The sequence below is a fragment of the Venturia canescens genome, chromosome 5, assembly GCF_019457755.1.
Source record: "Venturia canescens isolate UGA chromosome 5, ASM1945775v1, whole genome shotgun sequence".
NCBI lineage: Eukaryota > Metazoa > Arthropoda > Insecta > Hymenoptera > Ichneumonidae > Venturia > Venturia canescens.
In genome coordinates, this window is record NC_057425.1 from 14,442,882 (window position 1) to 14,463,757 (window position 20,876).

The window sequence follows — 20,876 nt, forward strand, 5'->3', positions numbered from 1 at the left end:
AATAATAATAATAATAATAATAATAATAATAATAACAGCAATAATCATGATAATAATAATAATGACGATGATGATAATACACATAAAATGATAATCATCGACGAAAAAAAGCAATTCGTGTGTCGCAAAATGACTTGTTCAATACGAGTTGACAATGAAAATAATGATAGACATATTTTAAATACATATCTTTAGACCTTGAAATCGCGAGACCCAATAAAAATGATTAGAATACAATTGTACGTGCGTAAGTCACTTAATGCCGGCTCGAAAATATTGTTTACTCTTTACAGGGTGCTCCCGTTTTGACTCGCCTCTTCGATACTTCCGGCTTGCGTACGGGGAACAATTCCGTCCTTTATTCTTTTTTTTTTCGTTGACAATCGAGAAAAATCGATTTTTTTCAACGTATGAAATTTTATTTGGTCAAGTTTGAACGTTGCTCGAATCAAACTGATTTCGTTTGAATTTTACTGATTTTTTAAGTTCGTTTTTTCATTTAGAAACTCAAATCTACAAAATGTTCTCATTTTTACTGTGAATCGATTTCTATATTTTTCCCAAATCTATCTTATCCCGAAGATCCTCTTGATTTTCGAATTAAAAAAAAACATCCTCTCGCGGTAAATGCGAATTGAGGTTCGACCTCAGGAAAATCGTCGTTCGCAATGGGAAATATGTTTTGTTTGTGTTTCTCCTTGAAAAAGCTCAACCCTGAACAAACGAACAAACGAACCTCGACAAACGAATCCAACGAGCAACATGTAAAAAAAACAGTTTGTTTTTTTTTTGCTTTTACATTCAATAGTCTGCTCGTTCGTTTCTTTGGGGCTAAATTATTTGCTTGTTTGGCTTTTTTAAAAGAACACTCACAAATAAAATTACCCTGGAGGTGACGCAACAACGTTTCGGTTGGTGCGCCTGAATTAATCATTTTACAAGTAACAATGTCTTATTCAAACGAAGACGACGATTTTCCTCGGATTAAATAGTCAATTCCGTCACCGTGATTGAATATTTCTTACTAATTCAAAAAAGGATGGAACGACGACCACCGTCGAAACCCGGCATAATCTTGTTCGGAGAAACTTCTCCCCATCCCCACCAATTCTCATAATGACTTTTCACTTAAATAATGCATTTTTGTATCGAAAAATCAATTTTCCTCGTCAATCCGAAAAGACAGTATTTTTCAAATGCTGTCAGACTTAACTGTACCATCATTCAAACGTCTCATTTTATTTATCACGAAATTTGATGCTTCGTTATGACGCGTTGAATTATAACAGTTTCACCGTTATTAATACAACTCTTTAATCTCTTCGGACCCTTTTACATAATTGTTTATCTCTTCGTTAAAACTCCACTGTGAGTGATATGATTCTGCAATTTTTTGATTTCTCATCCCCCCCCCCCCCCCCCTACCACATCCTCTTCTTTATTCTTTTTGCTCTCTCCGTTCTCTTCCTTAACCTTTAATACTGATTTGATCAAGTGAAATTTCAACTTTTCAATATATATATCCTCTTGTTCGAGTCCATATTTATTTTTTTTTTTTCATTCATTATTGTACCGGGCCTTAGTTTCAACGAGACGAATTTTCGCTGTTGAGATGGAATCTCAAAGATTTTTGTTTCCATTTGTTGATTAAAAGTATGAATTTTGTGCGTATCTAAATCCTTCGAGTGGACAAACAAAATGATATCAACAATTTCCATTCTTCTCTTTCTCGATCAGCGAAAATTTCTTCGAAGCACGAGTAAAACGCTTTTTACAATTTATATGACCGATATCAACAACCAAATCATAAGTTACATGAATTTGTCAATAGAAACTAAATCTTTTTTGTTTTGTTTTTTTTCCAGAGATCCATTTTTAGAAGTAATTACCGCCGTGAATTGTTAGTTACAAAGTTCGGACGTATACTCGTGTATTTAAAAAAAAAAAACGAGAAGAAAGAAACTCTGTCCCAACACCGAGAAAGCCTTTTGATTTTATTTAGCACTCGAAAATGGGCTAAGAAAAAGTTGATTTGTCGAAAGACACTTCATGGAGGATTCGATCGGAATGTTATCCAAAACGAATGTATATAAATGATTTATGACCAACCGATGCTTGGACTTGAAATTTCAGATAGATAAATTCCAAAAACGTATTCATCTCGGTGCAGACACGAGGCTCCGTCCCGTTTTTAGCATCCCCATGCACTTCTTCCTTCGTTTCGATGTCGTCTTTTTTTATATTTTAATTTACATTATTCTAAATTACGACTTAATTATTTACGTTTAGAAATAACGCTCGTTTGATTGAACAGAAGGATGAGGAATAGCTCGAATTTTCTTAACGATTATGAGTAGCAAAGAGACAGTGAGTTCAAGAACAATGTAAAGGGAGACGAAATATTTTCATCGTGATTTCAAAAGGCATGAATCGTGAACGAAAAGAAAAATAAGAAAGATCAAACAATCCTTGTCTACAAGTATCAATACAAATTTGTAAAAATGGATAATTCTCTCGTTTTTTGTTTTTTTTTTTCTCGTGAAGATCACATATTTCATTGCTCTTTTAAGAGAATCACTGGGAAAGAAAGCTCGACATAGGAACTCGAAGATTTTCTCCCGAAGCTGTATGTATATTATTGAATGTGTGTGTTATACACGAATTTGCCGATGTGTATATGGGCAGGTGTGTTTGTTGATGTGTTTAAAGCGCGAGTTTATTGAAGTAACAATGACCATTCTGGGAGCAAAAAAACAGAATATTTGCCAGTATCACATGTGACTAGTTTTTCGCGCTTAAAACAATAATCGCGCGAATTGACGTTCGTGGCGGATATTTCGTTTTCCATTATCCTAATTATCTGCTTTTTCATATGCAACCGTTTGATCTTTTCTCAAAGAAATCGCCGTTATATCGTCACATTTGAAATTTGACTCATTCAGACAAGTATGCGTAGAGATGGCGGACGAGAGACAAACACAGATATTTACGTTTTCGTTGTACATGCCTGTTTCATTCGTTTCAAACAAGAAGGAAATATTATCATCATCGTTATTATTATCTTTATAAATATTTAAAAAGAGGGTCGACCTCTGACTAGTTGCCGCAAATCGACAAAATCAAAGCTCGAAATCATTTGACGAACACTCAAAAGCTATAAATTTTCGTCCGATATATATTTTTTTTTCTTTTTCGTGTACTCATTCACGTTCAAATCTCGCCCGCTATCGTTCACAGTTTCTTCGTACTTATTACGTACTTAATCTACATTCACAAACGAACGACCGAAAAAAAGAAAAAAACACAGTCAAACAAACGGCTTTATCACTTGATCGCCTCACTCTCGTTTTCTCTCTCTCTCTCTTCCAACTTATTCGGACGAGCAATCAGGATAGAATTTCATTTCTTTTGAATATGCTTCAAAACTTCAAGCCGAATTTCACGAGGACAAAAGGTCATAAATGCAACGGGCATTACGTTGCCTTGGTTTCGACAAAGACTACGAATAAAAAATCTAATGATAATGCATTCGAATCATTGATAGATTTCTCCTCTTGAGTGTATTTTTGTGTGTATATAGCAAAAGTGATTGAACGCTTAAAAAAAAAAGAGGGTAGATCGATAAAAGGTCGTACAAAATTGCTCGAGTTGCACATGTGGATTGCTCGTTGATAACTACTAATAAATAGGATGAGAGAGTTTAATCCTCTAACTACGCAATAGCTATCGACGATTTATATCGAGTGAATGATGAGCAGTGTATTTTCGTTATTTTTTTCGTTTTTATTGTTCAATTCTTCTTATTTCCATTTTTTTTTTGAGGTTTTGTCATTTTTATTTATTTGATCGCCTCTTCGTTTTTTCTGCCTTCACTCTCGTTTTCGTCAGGCTTTTATACACACAACGCTACGTGAGCGCGAAACGGCAGCTAGATAATAAATCGAACACTTATGGTTTTCTTTCTTCGTCGCAAACACGCAAAAAAAAGGAAAAAAACAATTTTTTTTTCTCTTTAAACGTATGTGCTATATACATATGTATATTTATAAATGTACATCGAAGAACTCGGTACGTCGTGTCCACCGTTAACTGTAAATAGTGAGAGTAGCAGTAACAGTATAGTATTTCTTTTTTTTTTCATTTTTTTTTTTTTTTATTAAGTAGTCGCAAGATCGCTTTAATTGAGACGCGATATGCTTTATTTTTCGTCCACTTTTCTCTATTTTTTAAATTATTTTTACTTGTTTTTTATACACCAGTAGAGATGGAGATCGAAGGACTTTTCAATGCTTTTTTTGTGGAGGTTTTCAACAAACTTAAGGGGCAAATGACGATTGTGAAGGGAAACACGAATGAAAAATTCGCGAGCATTTCTCAACGCGAGTTTATCTCAAAAAATGGTCTTAAATATATGCTAAAAATATAGATAATAATATCGTATTCCGTTATGCTTTGTACAGACGCTATATTTTCTTCAATAACTATATCAATAATAATATAGGTAATAATAATAATAATATTATTAATAATAATAATAATCGCTATCATAAATAAGAACTTGTAAAAAGTATACCTGGTACCGTTAACTGTGAAACATCTCCCTTAAAAAAATTCTCGTCACGAATATACGGATAATCTAAAAAAGTCACCGAGAGCCTACACGTTGAATGGTAGTCTGGTTTTGATTGGATTTTAGGCTCGAGCGTGTTCATGGTGCTTGTCGTACTGTATACGGGATTATTATGATAATTTTGGTGTTGTTGTTGTTGTTGTTGTTGTTGTTGCTGCTGCTGCTGCGGCTGGCGTTGTTGACATAGTTGTTGATGATGACGCTGAGAATTTAGCTGATGATTTTGACTATACCGATACATGATGTTGCGATTGTGACGGTTTCGATTATGCTGTCTACAGTGATTATTCGGGTGGTCTATGGCAGGGGATCACTTGTCGGAACTCGGGCACTCTCCTGACTGTTTCATCAAGGTGTAATCCAATCGATAGGTTGCTGAAAAATCAATTTTATTTATCATTAAATGAAAGTCAAGCTGGAAATGTTCATGTGGTTTTGGGTTTTTAACCATTTTTTTTAAATTAAAAATTCTCCCTGTAGTTGTGTTTTTAATTTCGATTTTCGGTGTCTCTCGAAATCAGAATTACCCCAATATATTTTAGTAAAATTTATATTTGATGAAAAATTTAAGAGTTTCGGGTAGAAAATCTATAATATAAAAATTGGTAGCTTTGATAGTAACAAAAACGAGTAAAACTTGATTGCTCTCAACAACACGAATTGAAATAGCATCTTTTATAAATGACTCTTCGGCCGATCATATTTATCGAATGCATATCTCGTCAAACCGATACAGTCGATTTTTAACTCAGTCGGAAAACAGATCATAATTATTATGGAACCCAGAACAACTGTATTCGTTTGAAAAATCTAATAACAAAGGGACAAAAGACCTCTTGAATTAGCGGAATGAGACTTTTTCGCGACAACTTCCGGCTCCTCTATAGCCCCCATGACTGGGATCGCATGCAGAATAATTGACATCATTTGATCTTCTATTTATCTAGAGTCGCGTTAGCGACTTGAGACAAGTTTAATCGAGTCGCTCCCAGGGACCCTTGACAGGAGCGATCGCGTTTTCAAAATTCTTTTGAAATTTTTCGGTATTATTTGAATATACCTCTTTTTGTGAGCTCCTCCATGGTTTGGTCCTTGCAATCAGCTGCCACATGATTATTACTACCACAATTGTAGCACGATATTTTGGCAGGTGGGGCAGCTGGTGTGTATGTAACGACAGGCGCCGATGGCATATAAGTGTGCGGAGGTGCGGCGGCAACGGTAGGTGGAGGAGGAGGAGGTGTGCCACCAGGTCCAGCGTATTGATACATCATTTCGCCGTTGGGTTGATAAGATGTCGGAAAAGTGGGTGGTCGGTTGTACGCGGCGTGGGAAAAATTCGAATAAATGGCGTTGCTCGGTCTGAGCGGTGAGAAATGAGCGTGTGGTAAAAATGTGACTGGGGAGGGTGTTGGTGGTCCGGGAAACGAAACACAGTGTGGAATATTTGGTATACCACCGTTGTTTCCACCGCTACAGTTGTTTCCATTTCCGCCCGACGTCACACCGTTGACCATTTGATTTTTTTGTCGCATAACGTGCGACTGATGTTTCTTCGACTGATTTCTCGGCCTCTCTGACATGTGTGACATCGATTGAGCTCCCTGATGAGACTGCGACATCGTGGAATGATGCGATGACGTTCCTGGCGATGCCTGATGCTCCGTCGTCGACGATTGCGCCGTTTCTGACCCACTACTGCTCACCCACGGCACCGCCGGTGGGGTTTCCGGCGGTGAACGACTTCCCGTACTCTCCGAACTACTGCTCTGAGAACAGTGACGACTATTTTCCGGATCTAAACTCAATGCCTGCAGTTGCGTACAGTAGAGATGCTGAGCATTACACCTTGGAAGAAAACGAATCGGATTAGTTATCCAGAATCAATTGCTCAATTTGTTTTTCTTCGATGCCTCATACTTTATTTTTGTTGTCGGAATCAATCCTTAAGATAGAACTAAGCCTCAATCGTCCGAGCAAAAGTCGAATTTGGGCTGTCCCACATTTTCTACTTAGGATTCTCGTTACACAACTACTCTTCGCGCAACTATACTGCACAAGATATCTAAACTTGTTATTTAATGGTATTGTATAGGGAAGACCAGGGCAAACCTACTTCAAAAATTGAAATTTTTCGACATTTTTAATATATTTGCAGAAGACGAAGAAAAAGGAATTCTTTCAGAATTTTTTCAAAGCAAACTCAAAAATGGGCGAATTTTTTTTAAACGGTAAAAATATTTGACGAATATAAGAAATATTGAAAGAATTCGATTTTTTTCTTTCTTTTCTTGCTTCATAAAGTTAGATGCATTGGATTAAAATTGAGGTAAAGAAATGTTTCACCGCTTCTTGGTGATTAAGAGTACAGAAGCTTTCGAAACTCTTAAAAAGTACACACTTATTTTTTTTTTCACACTTATTCATGAAACAATGAATTTTATATCCAATGTAAAAATACTGTGAATCTCGGCGAGTCATTTTTCTGTTTGTACACTCTGGAGATTATTTCAAAATTAAGCCATTAGCTGGTATCGTCAGTGAAAAAAACTGTACAACTGAACTGGAATCCAACGAAATGATCTAAAGCCACTCTCGAATAATTCCCGTAAATCTCCAATTTTCTTTCCTGCCCACATTAATGATTCGTGAAATAAAAATAACGATGAATTACAAATCTTTTTTTCGTTCATTTCGTTGGACTCTAACGTTGCAAACTTCAGCGTTGTACAATTGATTCTATGCTCAATCCTAATTAGTAACAATATTGATCGAAAGCTTCAGTTAAAAACCCATGCATATCGACTCAGATAAATTGTTTACGGAAATTGCGTAATTGAGACAATTGAAAAAGTGTGTGAAAAACGGAATAGTAATATTCGATATCACGTTTGAGATAAAGGCAAAAAAAAGTTCTGAATAAATACCTGGAATGACGAGTAGGCAAACCGGTAACTGGCACACCTATGCAACTATAACAATGAACATTTGGTGGATACATCGGTGGTGGAGAATACATTTGCATCTGAGAGTGCTCCAGTGCCGACATGTGGGGAAATCGCCTCAAATTGACAGCGTTTATGTGAGTGTGTGGTGGATGATGTTGCATTGATTGTTGCTGCTGTTGTTGCTGTAGCGTTTGTTGTTGAGACAGTTGTTCCTGAAATATTGCCGAATTTTATAATTGCTGAGGAACTGCTCTTCAGTTTTTTTTTTCTTTTTCAAGTATAGCCGTATCCGTATGACCCGTGAAGAAGACTTCGTAACGGAAACGAGGCCAAGTCAAAGAGGTGCTTTATCAAATGTATCGTTATTTAGCGTTTGGATTAAAATGGATAATAGTGACATTATTGCGGATTTTAATATAGGACGATTTGATTTGTACCTCACTCCCGATCGGTTCGTTAACAGGATGTGTCACATTATTTGTATTTTCTAGCTTCTTGTCGATTCCAAGTTGACTCAAACCGTTGGTCGTCTGACTTCTCACTATGTTCCTCAATTGACCCAACGCCATCATCTCCATATCTCGGACGTCCTCGTCGCTCATTCGTCTAATCTATATTCACAGCACGGCCACACCATTAATCCTTTTTTTTTTTTTTAATTTCAAAATTGTTACGCGACCGAAATTTTTCAATACCCGAGCCAACAATGATTTTCGTTCAAACAGTCGAAGAGAAACATAGCATACAACATGTAACATTTGAGGCATAGAATCGACTGAATTTTCATTTTTATAATGAAATCAGAAATTTTATACATTTCAATATTTTTCAAATGATCCTGAATATTTCTCACAATAATGGTCACTCTTTTATCGACGCTCACCTTTTATTCACACGAATCGTTGATCAAACAAAGTTGAGAAACGCCCAACGAAGCAAAACTCAATATTAATATCGGTTCTCGTCAAACATTGACCGTATCGAGATCCATTTTTAATGTACGCACGAAAATTTTATGATCTACGCATTATCTGCATACTTTTTTCATAAAGCCAACATGACCTCGGAGACAAATGAAACATCAAAATTGTTTACTTTCGCCAGATGGTGAACGAAAATAACGTTATTTGGAGTAACACATTCCTGCCAAACCGGGAATAATTAAAAATATTTGTATCGGTTGAAAAAATAACTCGATTTGTTCTGTAAAAAAAAAAATGTTTCAACATAAACGAAAGCAAGGAGATTTTACCGAATAATCCAATTTTGTTCTACTCTAAAATTCGCATTTCTAGAACATAGCGAATACCGAGCGCACTATAAAAAAGAGCGAGAACGGTGATTTTTCGTTCAATTTTAACAATGAACGTTACCATGTCTACCATGTTAGATTGTTCGAATAAAAAATGGAAAAAAAACCTGCAGCCCCTGTCATAATTGCTTACCTCTCCGAACGACGTATTCGGTAAATTTCCCTTGAAATTATTCACATCCTTGGCAGTGTTGTCACGTTGAGAAGAATCTCCACCCGAAGCGGTAGCTCGTAACCGCGGAGGTGGTGGAGGTTGTTTGGTCGCTGATGCGGCAACAGTGGAGGTATTATCGATACTGTTGTGACGAGAGTAAGAGAGATTTGTGGTTGTGATTGGCGGTGGTGCGGATCTCGGTGGTAACATGGGTGGTGGACCACCAGGAAGACTTCTGGTCGTGCAACCGATCGAAGAAGGTGGAGGTTGATGATGAGGTGTTGCACTTGTACTTGTTATACTCGATTGATTGTTCGACGAGCCGGTCGATGTCGTCAGCGTGTTGCACGTCGATTGTATAACTTGGGATGAAGTACGAGGCATTGGATTGTTGCTGCGTCGACCCAGTGGCGAATTGCTTCGACTCGGTGACCGCGAATGGGACGGCGACGATTGCCTACTGACTAATGGTGATGGTGGACAAGCCAACATATCATTCGTGTGATACATCAATGGATTTCCCATCATCACTTGTCCTGTCCATGGTGCCATATGATTCACGGTTGGAAAACCAAGGTGAACGTACTGCGTTCCCGCCGGCGTTGTTCCCATCGTCATTTGATCGTGTCCTGGCAAACATAATCCCGGTGGTGGCAACGACAATCCTGGTGGTACACCGCTCACCATTGGATTACCTCGCATTCCTCCCATTTCGCCTGGAAAGATCCTCAATAAACGAACCATTCTCTTTTCATTTGTGATCGCTTTAACGTTATTCTTCGCTTTACCGTGGTACGTTTGTATTGGCGGTGGTGGCATCGAACAATTCACTGGCATTTCCACACTCGGGTCCACTGATACCGGACGATCACTTGGATTTCCGCATGGCCCGCATCCCTGAACACCGAGCGTTATCATTAGGCTGTGTTTCACTTGTTAATTATTTGTATTTATAAAAAATACCATAGTGTTCATAGAAAATCATCAACAATTGAATTTCTATAATTTCGTGGTTTTAGAAAAAAAAAATGTCTATTTCAATAGCGTATGGAAAAATAGTGGTTTTTATTGAATTGATTAAAAAAAAAAAGTTCTCTTGTTATTTCAATTATATTCAGGAGCATTGCTGATTGAAATCAATGACCAGTGATGGGAATTGCTATGACATTTTCAAGTGTGTTAAAAAATATTTACTTGTGAAGATTTGTAGGACGAATTGACAGCGGCTGGATTTTTTGGAAGATTAAGACGAGATTCTTCCTCCTGGAGCTTGACATAAATATTACCAAAGGTACTTTTTTGCTCGTAAGTAAAAGCAGGATGATTAAGCGCCATGGTATAAAGCAAGAGTAATTCTTCCATGGGTTGATCGTCCGGTGCAAAAGCAGCTCCGTTGAGGATATTTATGATTTCCTGAGTATCAAGATTAGCAAGAATCTTGTGAAATATAATGGCGCAAGAGTAGTTGCAGGATCTCAATAGCGCCATGTAGAGAGCCAATTTTCTTCGTGTTCTCTTATCTCCAATACCCAGATTTGCCAATTCAGCAAGTTCGTTTGTGCTGTTAGCATGATCTTCGGTTTCTCGCAAATCCGCATAATCACGCTTTCCAATATCTTCGATACATGTGCCAAGGTAACGTATTTCAAACGGCAAGCACATGTTTAACAGAGTGCACATCACATCTATGCGTTTATAACTGTGGAAGGAAAATATAATTTATTTGATCAAATTAAAGATTTTAAGTTCCAATTTAACTTACTCTACAAAGTCCATTAATAGAAAATCTTTGCACATAAATATCTTCAATAAAATATGAAACCAAAAAAGTTGGAGAACAAAAAAAATCAGGCAATATTTAGGTCACATGGATGTAAAATTTTCAGCTTGAAAAAAAAGCCTATATACGAATTATCGCTCGAAACAAAGTCGATAAACAAGTCAAACCATCTCCGGCAATTCCCATGAAAAATATGTTCCATTAGAGTATCGCGTTACGAAAAAAGGCGCGTGGGGGAGGGTGAAAAAATCATGCCTAACCGTAGAGTAATTGGCAAGCGTGCTAATCCTCCAATGATTTCGGATTCGGGAAAAAACGAAGGGGAGGTGGAGGGAGTGATGAAGGGCGAGAAAGAAAAAGAGAAAGAGGGGTGACGGAGAACAATGTTGAAAATTGTTAAAAATGATTAGCGACAGGACATACAAGAGGACAGCCGAGAAATTTCGATCGAAAATGCGTACTGGAAGTAAAACGTTTTAAAGTAAAGTGGCGTCGGAAATAATTTTTACGCGGGGTTCCGCCAGATGAGTTTAGGAGGATGAATCGAAAGAGGAGCATTGGTACGAGTTTGTGTTGGTACGAAATTTTCAAAGAACGAAAATGAGGTAGTGGCGAGAAAGAGAGAGAGAGAATGAAGAGGGGGAAGAATCGAGGCAAGCGATAGGAGTTGGCGAAAGAGAGAGAGAAAGGAAGAGAAAGACACATATAGAAATATAGATGGCGAGAAGAAAAGTGGGGGAGGGAGAGAGAACGAGTTACATGAAAATTAGGATATTCGCGTGACAGAATCGTTACCCGTTGTTTTTTTCTACGGCCCCGTTCCTCATTCGATAATTGAATAGAATGTCAAAAAACATGAATACCATGTACGACGTGAAGGTGAAAAAAAGAAAAAAGTATATACATTTTTTTTCGACACCGATGCATTACCTGGACAGATTCCCAAACCATGATACCACGTTCTCCTTACACACCATTGCCAGACAACATTGATACCACTTGGGGGGTGAAAAAAGCGCCGATGCGGGACAGCTTTTTCGACGTGTGTCGCCAAACCAGAGGCGGACACAAAATCCGTCGTAAGGTCCAATCGATCCGTTGATTTATTTTTTGTTTTAATGCGTTTTTTTATTACTTCGTTTACTTATCGTTCAACACACACGACATACGCCACGCCAATATATATATCAAGGAATTAAAAATTTCGTAGTTTTCATACGAGTTCATCAGCGACGATATAACGTACACGGAACACATCAAATGCACAGGGCACAGAGCACCACCGAGGACGATAGAATTATTATTATGTATGTACTATATATTCACACATTCGCGCGGAGCAGGGCAGCACAGGACACAGATGCGCGGCTCTCGTATATTATAATACAGCCCACGAGTAAGCACGAGCGGGGAATCCTCTAGCTCGCTCTGGCTCTGCCTATCAGACTAGAGGCTTTTTTGGAAACTTGTCGGGTTCGCCATCTGCCGGACTTTTCCGTAAAATATCCCCCCACCCCCCGCCCTGAATGCCGCGTAATTCAAAACGAATTACTTCATAAATGATATTTGATTCTATAAATTAACCACCATATAGGAGTAATAAATAGAAGACAGCAATGAGCGATGCGAATAAAACTACAAATGATGAAAAACATAGAATATTTTTAGATTTTAGATTTTAGAAGAGATGTCGACAAAAATAAAGTGCAAAATATATAGCAAATTTTCAAATCGAGTCTTGTTAAGTAAGGTTTTTATGATTGATGACAGTAAATAATGGATGTTACATTCAATTGATTTATTCTTTCATGTCGAATTCGATATAAAAATATTGAATTTTTTATTCTAAGATGCATTTGCGCATTTTCTTTCGACCATATTCACGCGTATAGTAGTACCGCGAAGGACTGCAACCATTTCAAAATTATCGAATTGAAACAAGACCGCAAAATAGTTGAAAGTCGACATTTTCTTTCAGGCACAAGAATAGAGAATATAATTTTTCTATTACGAAACAAAGTAATGAATGAAAAATAAAAAATATGTGAAAATGCAATATTCTATGAACTCGCACAATTATTTAAAAAATTATTTGAAAAGTCATGATTGGTCTAGAGTCTCTGGCAACGATGGCAACGATGGCAATGACAGATTTCAAAATTCATTTTATTTCATTTATATCGGTACAATTATATTAGAATAAGATTGAGCATACAGAAAATAAGTATTTTGCCGGTGAATATGTATAACTTGGTTTACAATTGCCCATCAAAAGGTGAGCAATATTGCAGTAAGTTTTCATAAATATACATCAATTTATAAAAGATATAATACGTGAAGTTGACCTCGAGCGGACACGACTTCTCCAATACATATCAAAATTCTCATTTTTCACGATTAAATTGTGCAGCAGTCTTCTCAAAGACATTTTTTTTTTATATATTCTTTCATTCTCACCGTTTATTATTAGTGAGTGAAATATTAGGAGCAGTCAAACTATCGCTATGATCTTGTACACTAATACCCGACGAGCTGGTCGTAGCAGAGGCTGACTTTTCACTCGTGGAAAGCGAATTTTGTATGTTCGGTGTTGATGTACGTGCTTTCATGAGTACAGCTCTTTCGGTACTTTTACTAGCTTCTTTGATCGATATGGAAGAGACATCGCTAATGAAATCTGGTAAGCCACAGAGATTTTCATCGGTAATTGGTTTTTTACTCGGTGATTTTGTTCGTCTAGCAATATTAATAGGAGTTAAATCAGAATTTGAGGATGAACTGAGAGCGCTAGCTTCTCGAGTTTTTTTCAAAGTAACAATCGCCCATCCGAGTCCCATTTTTTTCAGGGCAGTTTCAATTTCCTCGGAGGACGATGCCCATTTGACCAAGTCCGACGTTGGGCTACTAACGATTTCAGAAATACCGGATAATCCAGAAAAACTGTTAGAACTCGTGGAAATTAATTTTTCATTTTTATTCTCACGTCCAAGCCCCGAATCTATGTTCAGTTTGTTCGCCAAGAGTGTAGCCAATTTATCGTCAACACTTTCGTTACTTTCTGTTTTCGAAGCCTCCTCTCGTTTCGGTTTTTCCCCACTTTTCACAATACCGCTTATCGAACATTCCGTAGATCTTCCATCACCGTTTGTCCTCGATTTTTCTGCCTCTATTGGAGTGATCGGTCCCTGCGATAACAGAGATTTTGTCGTTGCACGCTCCGACACAGCCCTATCATTATCACCGTTTATAACGAACTTTTGATCCGGCGAAGTTGCATCTCTCACTGTCAATTTTCGCGGAATCGTATGCGGCATATTTTCCGTTATCACTGATCTACCTCTGCTGGAAGATCCTCTAGAATCTGTTTGAGTTTTCACGTCTTTATCCGAACGTGGACTTGATTTCGATTTCGCCGGAGATTGAAGCTGCAGAACCCGGCGGGATTTTCCACTCGGACTTCTTGTACTTCCTTGACTACGGTTCACTGTGTCCGGTGTATCAAACTCGACGATCGTCGATAATTCGTGAACCGGCGAACTTATTTCGGATCTAAAATTCATTAATACGCACATCAATATTTCCGTTTTTTTTGTCAGTTATGATAAATAGATAATTACTCACCGATAAGTTTTCCCAGCAGGCGGAGGCCGTGGCCGCGTACCCATTTGCACACTTGGTAAAGCTCGAGGTATTTTTGGGATGCCGGCCAACAAAGGCACGAATTCTTCGTCTTTTTTAAGCTGCGTAGAAAAAATATATACAAAATTTACGGCAATTAGATATTAAAACTTTTCATTTCCACAGGGGAACAAGTAAAATTCTTGACGCTTCTTTTTAACTCAAGGCCTTTTCGAGTGAAAAGTTAATTTTTCTTCAGTACGCTCTTCACTGCATCTTCTTGTTAAAAAATATTAACCGCGTTAATTATGAGATTTCGTTGTCATTTCAATGATGAATAAAAAAGCGAAATTTTGTGAAAGTTTAGATTGTTGAAATATGACGAAAAAAAAAACAAAAAGATTAAGATTTTTTTTCAATTTACCCGCGGGCTTTGCCGTCCGTCTTTCGTGACTTCGTCCTCAATGGTTTTTCGAGGAGAATTGAATTTCCTTTCACCTACGAGATTTCGTGGTGGCGAGGGTGTTTTCCGGCCGCTTGGAGATACATTGCCACCATTAGAACTGTTTTCCTGCGAATGGTCCACTGTTTTGCTCTGCTCCAGAATTTCTTGATACAATTTTGCAACTATTTCTTCATGACGACGTGGAGTACTACCGGGCGAAGGCCACGAACCGATTTCTGTTGTAACCAACATCGTCGTGTACGGTCCTCGTCCTCGTTTTAGCCTGTCAAGATCTATTTTTATCGCCTCGTTTGAAACTATTCTCGGTTTTGTTTTTGAAGAATACAGTGGTACTGGAGTTTCCTCGGTACTCGTGCTTGTCGAGCCTTTCGATTTCGTTTCGTACGAAGTCGAACTTGCCGGACCTTCAGGATTCGGTGATGTCTCGGAATTCTGCATCGTACCCTCGGTTATTATTTTTTGAGATTCTCGCAGAGTTCGCGCCAATTTACTGTGAATCGCTTCGATACTCTCGACCAGTCTTTGGACACTTTGAAAATCGCTGCAATACGGTTTCGGAGGAGGTAGCTGCATTAGACTTGTCTCGTCCGCTGGACTTATCATGGAAAATTCCATACCTGCAAAAAATTTTCATCATTTTCATCATGCAACCATGGAAAAACAAACAGGAAATAGTTTATGTTTGCACGAAATCTTCTAATTGGTGGGACAAAAAAAATTGAACAATTTTTTTCAACTCATTTAAGCGAAAAAGAGATAAAAAGGGAATAAAGTAGGCAATATGATTTCAATCATTTTGCAAAAATATAATTGTGATTAGATTGTAAATCTTGTTTCACGTATAATTTTACACACAATCGAAAAATTAGTTGTCACTGTTTGTATTCTTTATTTTAAAGCATAGATAACTCACCGTGTTGTTCGTTTCGAACTTTTCGAATGAGTTCCGTAAGTGAGGCAATTCTTTCGGTGCAGACATTCCGAAGATCTTCATATTTTTCTAGAACCTCGGGGTGATTGGTCGACGCATAATCCTGAACGTCGTTGACATTATCGTGCAAAAGTTTGCAAGTTGGATTAGCACACGAGCAATGATCGGAAGATTTTGCAGAACGTCGTGAATTCGCACTAACGAGTCTTCCGTTTCTATCTTGTGAATAGGATGGATCAGAGGAGGAGTGTTCGTGTTGCGTCGAAGAAAACAGTGTGCCGTTTGGATCCGGTGTTTCGACGATTGTCGAATTATCGAACTTGAGAATTCGACCGATTCTCTCAGGACGCGGCATGTTCGACGGAACATTAATAATACGAGGCGAAGGTGTGTCCGGTGTTGAGACCGGGCTCACGTTCATTCTACCATCTCGAACACTATCATTTGCCGAAGAATCAAGCATTTCCAAAATCGGAGTTATTTGGTGTCTGGCTGAGGGATATCGAGGGGCTGTTTTAGCTGGCAAACTGGCGTAAGAGGTCGAAGTATCGGAGGCATCTCTGCTCGTTTCCGAAACTTTTTTTACAGTTGGGTGTTTGAAAATGCGATAAGTTTTGCCCGCGGTCGTACCATTTTCTTGGAATTCCGGTGTCGAATCAGGCATAGTGCTCTCGTGACTCGAGTTCTCAATAACCCCCGTTTGAACTTTAACCGTTCCTTTATTGACAACGATATCAACAACTTTCTCCGGAGTTCGCGATCGCGTGGAACGTCCGGAGTTGTGTTTTTTAGGACTTGCGCAACGCGAGGACGGAGCTGATGTCGGATGTTTTTTTACCGGAGATCCAGGATGGCTCGAAGGTAAAGAACGAGGTTTCGAGCGGACGGGAGACCTACGCTTGGCACTTTTTTCCATTAAACTTTTTCGCTTCTTCGGGGTTACCTTGACCTGATGGTTGTCAAGCTCGATTAAGATATCTCGAGAGATCGAGGAACCACTGCTAGAGTTACAAGCTTCCGGAGGCGTTAAAACGATCACTCGGGGCTCCACGTATTCCAGATTTTCCGAAGCTTGAGTCACGCTTTGAGGGCTCTCAGATTTGCGTCTCGGTTCTTTGCAATCTTCTCTCACAATTTCTACCTGCACGCTCTTGTCTTTGGCCGCACCGATCTCGTCCATCGTTGATGTTTGGACCGCCGTTTCTGTCGTTTTAGAAACTGGAGCCTTCGTTTTCTTGGATCTCTTCTTGCCGGTGGACGTTCTCTTCGCGTTTTCGTCCGAACTCGACATATTAATCGTCTTAATTTCTGGTGGTGGTTGCTTTTCCGCAGTCGACGCTGTCTGACGTTCGACCGAGGTAGTTTGCCGACTCTCGAAAAGCGGAGTCATGCTCGCATTGAAAATAGTGCTTGGAAGATCTGCTCCAAACTCACGTAACAAAAGCCTCTTCTGTTGTTCAATTTTTTTAATCCATTCTAGGTTGCTCCATGTTTTGAGGATTTCCTCGGCGCTGTCGTGTCTCACGCAACATGGTGGTCGCTCGTAAATCGGTTCTTGTCGGTGCGATCGCGTACAAACTGTCGGACGTTCTCGATCATCCCGAGAAGAAATTCTTATCGATCTTTCATCCAAATCCTCAAGTCGCGAGGGTCCAGGTTGTTCTGTATCGTGGAGAATAATTTCACACACCGGCTCTTGGCCTCTGTGACGTTCCGTTTCGTAGTGCTTCCTTCGTGATTCTACATTGTGCTGATTTGTACAAACCGTAGGGTTTTTTATTTCGTCATTGCGAGCTTTGTTTTCAGAATTTTTCAACATTTCGTTATAATCCCGCCTGACACACTGACGCAGCATCGAATCGTTGTCTCTTTTTTGAGCCGCTATTCTCCGACTTTCGAGCAAACTCGATTCAAGACTTTCTGCTTCGATGAGTTCGCAGGCTGCTTCTACCGCGTTCGGCTAAAGAATTTCGTTTGAGTTGTTTTTCAAAATCAAATAAATTTAAATAGAAACGAAAACAAATCATTTTTATAAAGACGAGAAATTGATGATTTTAAATGTTGACACAGTTTACCGAGTACTCACTTCATTTCTCAAGTCAAGTCTCTCGACCAGACCGATCGGCTGGTCATAAGAATTTCTTTGCCGCGTACTATGGTCATAAACTTGGATTTTGCTCGGTAAAATTGGTTTTTGGGGCTTGAATGTTGTTTTCGGTATTACCAATTCACTGCAACCGTCCGAAAAGTACGACGAATCGTCGCTCACTGAACTACTCGAACTACTACTGTTTGATGCAGACGTTTTTTGTTTGTAATCGTTCGGGTTGTACCTATTTGATGAACATGAAAAAGAAACAAAGCTCAAAAAAATAGAATCTAAGAAATTATCAATTCTTGTGTGTTAATTTACCTCGCGACTTTGTCAGCCTTCGTCGGAGTCATTTTTGTCGTAGGTGCGGTTTTGCGGGGCTCCCGATCCTCACTGTCACGATTGCAATTTGGATTTGGGCATTCGATTTCTGTTTCGATCTTTTTCGTTGTTTCTGAACTTTCTATGGTCGCATTGGCGGGTTTTCTACTTTTCGAGGTCGTCGTTCGTTTAGGGGACTTTGAACTTCCTTTGTCGACTTCAGCAACACGTCTCTGGGACTTGGCTTTAGAATGTTGACTAACAACCTGAAAAATTGGCAAAAAATAAAATAACCCTTTTTCCATTAAAGACAGATAGATTTCATTCCAGTGATGAAAATCACCTTCACATTCGATTTCGAAACAACCTTCCCAGGCGATTTTTTTCTAACAAGCTTTTTGTGTTTTTTCTTTTTTGGAGATGCTATTATAGTTTTTTCCACAACACTTTCATCAACTTCGGACGAATTGGTGTCTCCGTTGTTTTCTCCTGTAATGCACATTTTATTGGATAATTGTGCAACCATTGACGATCTGATGTTCTCAACTTCTCTGACTTGACGCAATCTTTCTTGACGTACCGCTGCTGAATCTGGTTGCTGCGTTGACAATTATTAAAACATATTTTATAATCATCCTTAAGACTGGTGGAAAAATATTTTTCAACAAATTTTTCAAAAAATATGACATTACTTGAGAACATTCTTTCAAACGTTGCATCGCTTCTTTGCCTCTTTCAGTGGCACAGATTCGATTGTGCTGTTGATCCGCCGTAATTATTTCATCAACATTGGGCTGCAGAGCTGCCGAATTATGCGCCAAACCGATATCATCCATATCTTCTTGCAATTTTCTCTGAATTTCCATTATTTTCATATCATGCATTTTTCTTAATTCGAATTTGCAGTCTTTTTCCCATTTATTGAGCTCTTTTTTGGCTGCACTCTTGGCTCTTTTAAGTACTTCAGAAGACAATTTTTTAGATTGTTGTCGAACCTGAAGAAAAATAATTTTTTTGTATTATTTCATGCCTTTGGAACGATGAAAAATTGGAAAATGAAATATAAAAAAATTTCCAAAATTATTTCGAATTATTCATCAAAAATAATTTTTCAAAATAGCATTTGGGGTTAAGGTAATCAAACAAGTTTTTGATAGTCAAACTCTGCAAACATTTTTTGAGGTATTCATTGGAATTTAACGATTCTTTCAAAATTGAAGATCCAAGCTCTTGGCAAACTGAAATTTCAATTATCAAAAAAGAGGTTGATAGTCAAACGTTGAGGAAAAAAACGAGATTCAAAAAAAAAGTTTGGCATCTACCCACCTGTTCAAGGCGTAACCTCCTTCTTCGTTCGCGCTCATTTTTTTTAATTTGCTCCGTATCGGAGAGAAACATTTGGCTGGGTCTTACACAAACAGGATTACCATTGATCGTCACACTGACTGACATTTTTTTGCTCATATCGTTGTATCGTTTTATACACGCTTTTTCAAACAATTTAATTAATTATACTTTTTCAAGTCAAATTTAGGTTGACGTAAACGGCCATTCCAAACCACCCAATCCGTAGGTTTTGCTTTAACTGACTCTCTCCGTTCTCCGTCACTCAGCCTCAGCAAGCTTCTACCAGCTGCTCTTTTTCTCTCTCTTCACCGCATTATTTTCATTTCATTTTTATTCACGCATGCGCTTCTCACTTCATATCGGTTTTTCATACCCAACCTCCTTGTACCCAACAAACAGCAACAACGCTACGCTATTGAGGTTATGTACTCTTAACGTTCGTCGAGTACGCATGCGCAACTAGAAGTTCGAAATTCTTCTCACCTTCAAACCATCATTGTTTTATTGGATTCTGAATCCGTGATCTTCGCTGAGTGGAAATTGGTATACTAAATTTCTAGCTCATTATTTAACACAATTAAGAGATCATATCGACTTTTGTTACATTATACTAATGAAGAACACAGGATATTTTTTTACTGGGATTCTCTGTCGGTTCATAGTTATACTTACTTGCCGATTTATTTGACGATCTTGGACATAGGTGGCGCCACTGATGCCCAAAAAATTTCGGCAATTTTTCGCTCAACATTTTACTTTACTATTAGATATTTGTATATAACGTGAATAAAAACATGGGTTCTTCAATAACGTCATAAGATTTAACTCCTAGCGTCAACCGAAAAACCGATCTATCAGCTCGTCCTTTGTGTTATGAAACTTTATATTTTGTATATATAGTTGATACGTGATACGCAGAGACACTAATTTGGACACTTATTTTTCTGGACGATATTAACTCTCAAATCTCGACCATCCAAAGGTTAAAAGAGCCACACGCTTATACAGTATAATCGACTAGCACTGCCATCAGAAAAAGTAACAAAGGAATAACCCCAGGCGTAGCAGGCAAGAAAATAATGTACCATCACTAGCGTAATATTTACTTCTAACGTTCGATTAACAACAACCGTACGTCGATTCGCCTGTATTTTATTGGAGGAAGAAGTATATAGGAGATAGGGTAGAAGAAAAAACGAAGTGTATTAGAAGTTTGATAATATCGAAGGAGTCGTATAGTAACATATATATTCTATACAACATGATACTTATTTGAG

At 38.3% G+C, this 20,876-nt stretch overlaps 2 protein-coding genes across 2 annotated transcripts; both read right to left on the reverse strand.

Annotated features, from left to right (window-relative positions):
• Window positions 1-1,481: 1,481 nt before the first annotated feature.
• Window positions 1,482-12,206, reverse strand: LOC122410629 (verprolin). The gene is made up of 8 exons (XM_043418913.1): window positions 11,755-12,206; window positions 10,239-10,743; window positions 9,833-9,941; window positions 9,024-9,760; window positions 8,016-8,189; window positions 7,558-7,790; window positions 5,691-6,478; window positions 1,482-5,005 (listed from the first exon to the last, which is right to left on the reverse strand). The coding sequence occupies exons 1-8, from the start codon at window positions 11,799-11,801 to the stop codon at window positions 4,941-4,943; spliced, it is 2,658 nt and encodes an 885-aa protein (XP_043274848.1). The 5' UTR covers window positions 11,802-12,206; the 3' UTR covers window positions 1,482-4,940.
• Window positions 12,207-12,969: 763 nt separating this feature from the next.
• Window positions 12,970-20,620, reverse strand: LOC122411445 (serine-rich adhesin for platelets-like). Its single transcript, XM_043420216.1, has 9 exons — window positions 19,579-20,620; window positions 18,945-19,247; window positions 18,596-18,850; window positions 18,253-18,518; window positions 17,926-18,172; window positions 15,822-17,799; window positions 14,867-15,525; window positions 14,446-14,564; window positions 12,970-14,373 (listed from the first exon to the last, which is right to left on the reverse strand). The coding sequence occupies exons 1-9, from the start codon at window positions 19,714-19,716 to the stop codon at window positions 13,278-13,280; spliced, it is 5,061 nt and encodes a 1,686-aa protein (XP_043276151.1). The 5' UTR covers window positions 19,717-20,620; the 3' UTR covers window positions 12,970-13,277.
• Between the last annotated feature and the right edge of the window lie 256 nt (window positions 20,621-20,876).

What these genes read in the sequence shown, in the direction of transcription:
- LOC122410629 (XM_043418913.1), bottom strand. Translation starts at nt 11,801, where the DNA reads ATGGTGTGTAAGGAGAACGTGGTATCATGGTTTGGGAATCTGTCCAG. An exon ending in TGGTTTGGGAATCTGTCCAG is followed by an intron (nt 10,744 to 11,754) that starts GTAATGCATCGG and finishes TTCCTTCCACAG; the next exon opens with TTATAAACGCATAGATGTGA. An exon ending in CGTCCTACAAATCTTCACAA is followed by an intron (nt 9,942 to 10,238) that starts GTAAATATTTTT and finishes CTCGGTGTTCAG; the next exon opens with GGATGCGGGCCATGCGGAAA.
- LOC122411445 (XM_043420216.1), bottom strand. Translation starts at nt 19,716, where the DNA reads ATGAGCAAAAAAATGTCAGTCAGTGTGACGATCAATGGTAATCCTGTT. An exon ending in GGAGGTTACGCCTTGAACAG is followed by an intron (nt 19,248 to 19,578) that starts GTGGGTAGATGC and finishes ATTTTTCTTCAG; the next exon opens with GTTCGACAACAATCTAAAAA. An exon ending in AAGGCTGACAAAGTCGCGAG is followed by an intron (nt 18,173 to 18,252) that starts GTAAATTAACAC and finishes TTCATCAAATAG; the next exon opens with GTACAACCCGAACGATTACA.